We start from the raw sequence: 9,359 nt of genomic DNA on the forward strand, positions 1-9,359 counted from the left end.
ACGGGACATGACGCCTGTTAGGCGATATTACAATTTTTTGGACAAAGACACCGCTGTTAACGGCCAGGTACTCATTTTACACCTGAGTACGTTGAGAGAATGTGAGTAAAGAGCCTTTTCCAAGGACTCAACTATGCGCCGAACGCGAGGCTCGAACCCAGAACCATCCGATCCGAAAACGAGTGTCATACCACTAGACCACATAGCCGCACAAAAAAAACAAAAGGAAGGAAGATATCTACTACCGTACTCTAGAAAAAAAAATTTTTTTTTTCAACATTTGGCCAGAAAACTCGTCCTTCAAATATAGATGGATTGAAATGGCCCTCATCTTGGCAATAAACAATCCTCTCAAACCTGGGACGTCTTCTTACTTTGTACTCTTTATCATGATACACTTGTTAACACAAGCCCATTTAAAACGATTTCCAAGAAAAAATCCTTTACATAAAACAAAAAATTATTCAACGGACTTGTCATGGTAGATTTTCTGTATTTTTTTTTCCGTGAGAAGGGGGGATAACCCAACTAATCGTCTATCCCTTTCCTTTTCAGACATTTTCACATTTTTTTTCTCCAAAAAGTTCACACCAACCCAACACAAAAATAGATTTTTGTTACTCAAACAAGAAAGCAACAAATGCATTCTATGCATAAAACTGATCAACAAAAGAAACTCTACAACACAGTGTCACGTTTTTATAACTATTTTTCTTTAAATTGTATGATTTACAAAATAAATTGGAATGATAAAAGTGTCGGTTGGACCGTGACGAATGGGACGATTTTCCAATGGGTGGCAAGGAGAGGGTTAACTCGATGTTTGAGTTATATACCGTGGGGAGATCGACTCGAGGTGATTATTGCCCTTCTTCACTAAATATCCATATATATTCAAAAATACTTTGATAAATTATGCTAAGGGACATAACTCACAAAATTTGATTTTTTGACATGTACCCTTTTTCCCCCTTTCAAATTATCCACCTTTGGTTAAATACACTCGTGCATTTATATAACGCAACATCCACTAAACTGTTTCATACACACTTCTTCATATCTTTATCTTATAAAATTGCCTGCTACCTACTTTATCACTTTGAAATATTTCAAATATCAGGAGTCATTAACGTCGATTTCCAATGGAGAAAAAGAGGAATTGGTTAGAGGTCAAGATGTTTTCGTAAGTAGAAAAAATAAAATGTGTTTAAAAGCTTACCAAATACATTGATGATTTTTACACGTTTCGCCAGTTATACAACGATGCGGGGTTTCTCTCAACTCTCCGTTGGAACATTCCACCTTTAATGTGCAGTTGTTCTTCAACCACAAATTACCCTCCTGAAACCAAGATAATTTGATACTATTGAGATTTGAAAACATGATAAAAACATTTGAATGATGTCTAAATTTTAGAGCATTTCTCATTTATTCATTCCTCCTTTGCCTCTTTACAGCTTTTTTTTATTCCCCGATCTATTCTCATCTAGGTTGGTTTATCCTTATTTTGTTTTCTTTCCCCCATTCAATCCAGTATCTCATTCTTCATCCATGCTTGTTTTGCTTCAGTTCCTTGTTTTGATAATACAATTTCATTTGCCTCTGGTATGGAAGTCTTTAGAGCTTCCCAGCTGTTATCAATCTTCTCAATTTCAGCGACAGAGAGCTGTCATCAAATTTCTTGTTCTCGAAGAGAACTCTCTAGTCTCGTTTTCAAGAGCCTAAAATGCACTACATAATGTTTTCTCCATTTTTATTGGTGAATGTCAGATTCCAAAGCTGATATTATATCAAAGACTCTTCTATGGCGTTTTATCTAAATAATTATTAAGGTGTTAAAATAAATTGCATCACTATTCCCCTCAACATGTTCTTCTGAAATTGAATCTGTCAAAAAGACAGGGGGATGGATGGGACTTGAAAAAACATAAAAATTTGATACCTTATTTGTTTCTCTCCAGCGTTATTTATATTTTTCTGTTTAAATTTTTAGTCAATTTTACAGAGAGAATCTGTGATCTCACTGCTGCCTCAAAACCAGCATCTGGCGGCTATCGGGAAAGTTTGGGTTTTGCATTCAGCATGACTCACTAATTGTTTTCAGTAATTTTGTTTCAATTAAAAAATAAATGGCAAGTGTTGGGCATCGTTTTAAAGGTCAGAAAATCAGCTTTATTTTCATATTAATATCATTTTCATGAATGAAAAGTATGGAAAAAACTTGAGTTTAGTTAAATGAAAATGGAAAAAATATGAGGTTTTTGTCCTAAAAAGTGGGGTTGATGACGAGTAAAATAAAGTAGTGAGCGAGTGTATCCATTTTTGATGAAATTTGTCAGAGAAAGTCTTCAATTAATTATCTATTGATGTATCAAGTTATAATTAAAATGTATCCACACTTTAAAAAGTTCTTATAATTCAAAAATTGATAAATTTTTACTTCATTAGCTTTCTGAGGAATTCGATCAAGAATTAAGAATGAAATACACTGTTAGAAAGCTTGTTTTGTGCCCTTTAACATGATACTGTTAGAAACCTGTTTTGTGCCCTTTAACATCAATGATACCAAAATTAGTCACGTAGGTTCACAAATAACGCCATGGTGACAAAAACAGTAAATATCTATTGATCTATTTTAATTCATGCTTCCTTACAAAGGAGCATACTAGTTCCTGCCCATCAATGTTTTTGTTTATTCATCTTAACAACGCCACTACCACATTATGTCTCATTCCTCTCTAGTGTTTCATTCATCCTGTTTTGTTGATAAAGGGGAAACCAAAACATCCATTTTATTTGTTTTCGTACATTAAATTGAAGCTTAAATTCAATTTCACATTGTTATTTATTTCTTCGAGCTTCGAGCAGCAACATTTACATTACGCAACAAACTTGAAGAAAAGTGAACTTACTTAAAGTGCTGTGGAAACGGTAGTTAAGGAGTTGAGTTGTCCCCAGTAACGGAGAAACGTAAGCATCGAAGGGATAATTCGTTGTTTTAATCCTTGAATTTTAAAAATTACCTTGAAAACTCCTTGTATTACAAAATGGAATTGCTGTAGGAACCTGTTGATGGTATTATAAGTTACTTCTTTGCGTCATTTATATTGTCCTATTGCAAAAAATTATGGTAGGATTTTTGTTTGGGATGGTAGGATTTTTTAATGTCTCTGATATCTGGACCCCTGTATGCCATGGAAGGGACATTGGGAAAAAAGGAAATTACAAGAAAAATCAACAACAAAACTTTTTGAAAGCAAGTTCCACTCCAAACGAATGACAGCACCCAACTTATATAGTGCTGATCTATATACAGGAGCACGGGCAACATGAAAAATGCAAAACAGTCCACATATAACGACATCTGTTATAATAGGTATCCCAAACGATTGCTGTACAGCAGGTGAATTTTTCTTCACAAATCATTAAAGATAAGGTCTCTTTGAACAGTCTCTCTTTCTTTTACTTTTGAATTTAAGTTATTGGTAAGATACTTTATATCAATAAAATCATCAGCCTTTGAAGATTATAATATCTATCACAAATTTGGCCTGCTGACTTGTTTGAAATCAAAGCGCCGTCAATGTAAACAAAGCCTTTTTTTTTCTTCCCCTAAACAACATTTTTATTTTTTTCACAAATCATCAAAAAGTATGAGGCCTATCTCTCTTTCTCTTGAATTTGTAATTAGCGAGAAGAGGATTATAATATCACAATGGTGATAACCAGCAGTATGGCTACTGTAATTCATTGCTTTTAGGTGCGTTGGCCAAAACGATACAACAACGTTTGCAAACTATTCAAAATAGAGCCGCAAAACTGATTTTAAAAATCTAATGACCCTACCAAAATAATTATATATAATCTCCATTGGTTGCCAGTTAGTGATAGGATTGTTTTTAAAACTTTATAAATGCTTAAATAATTAAGCTGCAGTGTATCTCATGAATTTATGTCAACATTATAATCCATACTGGCGACTATGGTCGGCTGAAGACTACGGCCTTGAGCAAGTCACCTAGCCTTAGTCTTACTTTGCAGCACAGCACTAAGTCTGATTCCAATGTTATTCCAGTTTTCCCTTGGAATAGATCCGAAAGAAAATTTTAGGGATGAATAAAGGAAATTAATTATTTAGTTATTTTTACATATCCTAAAACATATTACAGTTAAAATGATTGAAGCTTAAAAAAAAAATTCTGGGAATATCATATTTTTCGTATTCAAACACACCTATACAAATAATCACAGCAGCTTAAGTTGGCTCACGTGAAAACCTCTCTTGTTTCAAGACCAATGATTCTTCATCTTCCTATATGTTTCTTGCCAACTTTAAACTTTTGTACTTTATCACCCCACTTTTATTTTTACAAAGTCACTTTGTGTCTTTTGATATTGAAATGTTATGGAACGGACCATTATTTGGCCTTGGCGTTGGCACAGTGTCATATTATTGTTATTACTCTTAGACTTGGATCTATGTCTCATCACTTTTTTAAATTGTCCACTTGTCAGATTGATCCGGTATTTTGACTTTTCTGTCATTTGCCTTTTTTTTTTTTCACCAGCACAGAAATGACCATAACTCTCTCAAGTTCATACATGGAAAATCGAACAAATTCGTTTGATTGTCAATGAGGGTGAACTGAAGAGAGTTAAAATGTTGCAACAGCTATCTCACCTCTGAAACTGAAGAGAGTTAAAATGTTGCAACAGCTATCTCACCTCTGAAACTGAAGAGAGTTAAAATGTTGCAACAGCACAGCTATCTCACCTCTGAAACTGAAGAGAGTTAAAATGTTGCAACAGCTATCTCACCTCTGAAACTGAAGAGAGTTAAAATGTTGCAACAGCTATCTCACCTCTGAAACTGAAGAGAGTTAAAATGTTGCAACAGCTATCTCACCTCTGAGACTGAAGAGAGTTAAAATGTTGCAACAGCTATCTCACCTCTGAAACTGAAGAGAGTTGAAATGTTGCAACAGCTATCTCACCTCTGAAACTGAAGAGAGTTAAAATGTTGCAACAGCTATCTCACCTCTGAAACTGAAGAGAGTTAAAATGTTGCAACAGCTATCTCACCTCTGAAACTGAAGAGAGTTAAAATGTTGCAACAGCTATCTCACCTCTGAAACTGAAGAGAGTTAAAATGTTACAACAGCTATCTCACCTCTGAAACTGAAGAGAGTTAAAATGTTGCAACAGCTATCTCACCTCTGAAACTGAAGAGAGTTAAAATGTTGCAACAGCTATCTCACCTCTGAAACTGAAGAGAGTTAAAATGTTGCAACAGCTATCTCACCTCTGAAACTGAAGAGAGTTAAAATGTTGCAACAGCTATCTCACCTCTGAAACTGAAGAGAGTTAAAATGTTACAACAGCTATCTCACCTCTGAAAGTTAAAATGTTACAACAGCTATCTCACCTCTGAAAGTTAAAATGTTACAACAGCTATCTCACCTCTGAAAGTTAAAATGTTACAACAGCTATCTCACCTCTGAAAGTTAAAATGTTACAACAGCTATCTCACCTCTGAAACAAAAACAAACATTTTATTTCCTTTTATTTCTTTCATTTAAAAAAAATCAGATCTCAAATCACACGGGCTCTTTGAAGATTATGGCGAGTCGAAAGTTTTTGGATTCACCAGATATCAAAGTGGAACCAGATGATTTAGATACGGCCTCATCCTCATCAGCAGACTCGACACAAGACAACTCTGTCAAATCAGAGCAAGACTGGAAAACAGTTCCTTTGTCGTTTCCTCCACAAGCAAATGTCACTTATAAAGATTACAATGTTGAAATAAATGGTAAAAAACCAAGAGGTGTCTGGGATGTTATTGAGACAGAATGGTTTGGGGAGGGAGTCCATAGACACCGGTCTAATACCACCAATATGACTGCTGGAACTACTCCTATAGATAACCATATCCCTTCTGTGGGGCGTCTTCGACTGCCGGATGAGTTGAATGATTTAAATGACAATACTTCTCATGAGAACATCACAGAGAAAGGTGGTAATGATGATGGAGGACCTATACCTGTTGCAATGTTTGTGAACACAGCTAATTCAGTTAATGAAAACCGTCAGCACATTGTATCCGCTGATATTCCAAATCAACATTTGCATACTGGTGATTCCTTGAGCTTATCCCAAATGGCTACAACAAATGGTGATGATAATGCCTATTTTCCAAATGCCATTGCTGATCAAGGTCTTGAACAAGACAGCTTCCAACAAGAAGAGCCAATGATTTCAACACATCCAGTAAAACATGAGGTTTGTTTGATTTTGGATTTTTTTTGTTGTGTTTGTTGTTGTGTTTGTTGTTGTTTTTTTTGTTGTGTTTGTTGTTTTTTTTTGTTTGTTTGATTTTTATTTACTAATTAATGCATTACATTTTTAGAACATCTACATGCAGCAGGCTTTACAACTAGTAGGAAATTGATTTTATTATTTTGTCCAAGTTACACAAATAGAAGAACTATTACCCTGACATGGCTGTTTTTTGCAAGCTAAATCAACAAAATTTGCAAAAAAATTGCGATTAATTTTCCTAAAAACCCACAATTATTTCATGAAAGAGAGGTATTTGTTTGTATTTAAGGGTTTCACGGTGCTTGCAACAAATGTAAGATCATATCAGCGCCAGTAAATAGGAAGAATATGGGATCTAGTATACCACTTGTTGAAGTAGGCTTTGAGTCTGGAGACGTTCTCGCTGAGTAAGCTCTCAAGATATGGGTCCACACTTTACCTTGAGTATCGAGTGCCCAGTCAGTCGTCTGCGTATCCCAGCCCCAGGGAGGAAGTGTTGAGCATGTCGCTAATGTAGACATTAGATAACATTGACGCTAGAACCGAACCCTGGTGGACCCCATTCTTCAATTTCCTAACTTTACTTGTAGCGTCTCCCAGTGCGTTGTAGAATTTTCTTTCCCCTAAGATTGAAGAGAACAACTTCAAGGTCTTTTTGCACCTTATGATCTTTTCAAGTTTGAGCATTATTCCTTCGTACCAGACCGTATCGTACACCTCCGATAGGTCTATGAATACTGCACCCGGTCCCAATATGCTCTGTATGGGCAGTGACCTGTTCCGTGGTGCACCTCCCTTCCCTGAAGCCCGCCTGCTCGGGTGGCAGGGCGGCGTCTAGGATCGCCCCATCGTTTTAATAGAACTCCCTCCAACACTTTGTACAAGCAGCTCAGTAGTGATATCGGTCTGTAACTGTCGGCCTTCTTCGCTGGTTTCCCTGGCTTCAGGATGTCTTTGTGTCCTTCCACACTTGTGGGAGCTTTCCTTACAAGGACATCAGACATTGCCTCTGGGGCCCATATTGGGATAAACGCCGTCTATCCCTGCTGCCGTGCCATTTTATACATCACTAATGGCTGCACCCACCTCTCGGGGACTGAACGGGAATGTCCAGTCCATCTCCTCCTCAGGTAGCGAGTCCAAAATAGTATGGTACGCCTTGCGGACGCCGCGCTCAAAATCCTGATCAGGGACCCATTTGCTGTTGTCTTTATATTCTTGGCAATTGTATCTGCCTCACACTCTGGTGCAGCCTTCGCGTAATTCCAGTCCGGATCTAATTTCTTTATCGCCAAGCGTGGCTGCTGGGGTGTGCAAAGTCGAGACTTTCCACTGTCTCCTGCCACCATTGCTTCCTTCCTTCTGCCAGAGACTGAAGTAGTCTATCAACTACATCCTCGGAATGGGTCTGTTGGCAATTCTTGTGCAGCTTTTCCAACTCTTCCATCCAGCAAAAGGTGTAAAATTTCCGTTTGTCCCGTGGAATGGAGCAGTGAGCGCTCTTAACCAGCAGTCTGGTAAATCTGGTTATATTTATATTCTCGACTTTGGAGGGATGGCAGGGAAAACCTGCTCGATGAAGGGACTGAATTCCTCCCAGTTAGCTTCCTGAAGTTCCATCTGCAGAGTGGGAGAGATAGCACCCTTGGTGTTGTCACCCCTGCTGTAACAAAAACCGGCCTTTGCTGGCTATGCAGGAAGTCACAGAGGACTGTCCTCTTCACCTGCAGCAGTTCACCGTTCGCTCCCTTGGCTAACCATCGGTACAGTTATTAACCTCGTTGCTGTCCGTTGCGCTCTCAATGACCCTTACCCTCGATGGCTCTTTAGCGTAAACGCTAACCCCTCCTTTGAGCCTCAATGTGTCCTCTCGCTGGACCACCGTATAGCCTGGGATCTGGAATCGAGAAGATTGAGCATCTAGATAAAGATAGATCTCCTGTAATAGGATGTCAACGCTATGGACGGCCAGTAGCTTTGACAAAAGTTCATTTTTTTGCCATACTCTGGCTTTCGATATTGAGGGATACTATATTTGTTGGGGTATTGCATTTTCCAGCTGAAGATGTATTGGGACATTGCTTATTTCTCGACCGTGTCGACCACCCAGGTGGACGAACGCGGTAGGATTTGGCTAAGCGGCCGACCGCTTCACCATTGGAAAATCTGTTTCCTGGACATGATCATTGAACATAGAAGTATGGAGTCCGGGATGGCCGAGGCCATTCGGGCACCGGGTTGGATCTCCATTAGTCTCATATTTGGGCGTGCCAGTCAAGTGGCTCGCTACAGGCTTGACATCCAGGATGGTCTTGTGATGGTCAACCGGAATTACTCCCTTGCCCCCGATAGGCCTCAAGCTCCCCCACTGCGTCAAGGATGGAGATCCACGAGGGAGGAGCTAGGGCAAATGATCAAACTTAGTACCTTTCAGGCACGAAGCAAAGACCGTACCCCTGAGCCACACTGCCCCCTTAAAAGTCTGGGATAGATTTGTTTCCCACAGTGCAGGAATAGGAATATACAGATTAAATTGCTCTTGTTAGCCTGGGATACATTTGTACCGCACAGTGCAGTAATAGGTGTGTTGTGGTATTTGTTTTTGTTATGTGAGGGCTGAGGTATATTTGTACCCAAAGTACAGGAATCAGAGATGATAAACAGAGTATGGGAATAAGGTTAAATGATACATTTTGATTTATGTCATTTTCAGGTAAATCACAAATCTGACCTTTCTGAGTACACCAGACCTTCCCTTTTAAACTCCCATCTTGTGGCCTTGGCTTTCATGAACAACAAGCATCGTGTTTGTACAGCCCAAGATGTCTATGAATTTATTAGGTAAGACATTTTACATTTCATTTCACTCTTTTGGGATGTCTGAGATCTAGATACAATGAATGTGATGACTGGCTCGATGGCAGCGGGAGAACAAATCCAAAAGGACGCTTTCACACCGACAGCTAGTGGTTACTGTTGTTTCAAATCAAAGGGGAGCACATTGAGAGAAAACAAGATGACAGTGGGTGCTGATGTAA

The 9,359-nt window shown here is 38.5% G+C and overlaps 1 protein-coding gene across 1 annotated transcript; it reads left to right on the top strand.

Annotated features, from left to right (window-relative positions):
- The first annotated feature begins 1,971 nt into the window (after positions 1-1,971).
- On the top strand, positions 1,972-9,359 carry LOC144958020 (uncharacterized). The gene is made up of 3 exons (XM_078889610.1): positions 1,972-2,157; positions 5,590-6,282; positions 9,035-9,359. The coding sequence occupies exons 2-3, from the start codon at positions 5,620-5,622 to the stop codon at positions 9,164-9,166; spliced, it is 795 nt and encodes a 264-aa protein (XP_078745736.1). The 5' UTR covers positions 1,972-2,157; positions 5,590-5,619; the 3' UTR covers positions 9,167-9,359.

This window comes from Berghia stephanieae, chromosome 12 (genome assembly GCF_034508935.2).
Source record: "Berghia stephanieae isolate SIO BIC M18660-M18661 chromosome 12, UCSD_Bste_1.3, whole genome shotgun sequence".
In the NCBI taxonomy this organism is placed as follows: Eukaryota; Metazoa; Mollusca; class Gastropoda; order Nudibranchia; family Aeolidiidae; genus Berghia; species Berghia stephanieae.

What these genes read in the sequence shown, in the direction of transcription:
- LOC144958020 (XM_078889610.1), top strand. Translation starts at nt 5,620, where the DNA reads ATGGCGAGTCGAAAGTTTTTGGATTCACCAGATATCAAAGTGGAACCA. An exon ending in CACATCCAGTAAAACATGAG is followed by an intron (nt 6,283 to 9,034) that starts GTTTGTTTGATT and finishes TGTCATTTTCAG; the next exon opens with GTAAATCACAAATCTGACCT.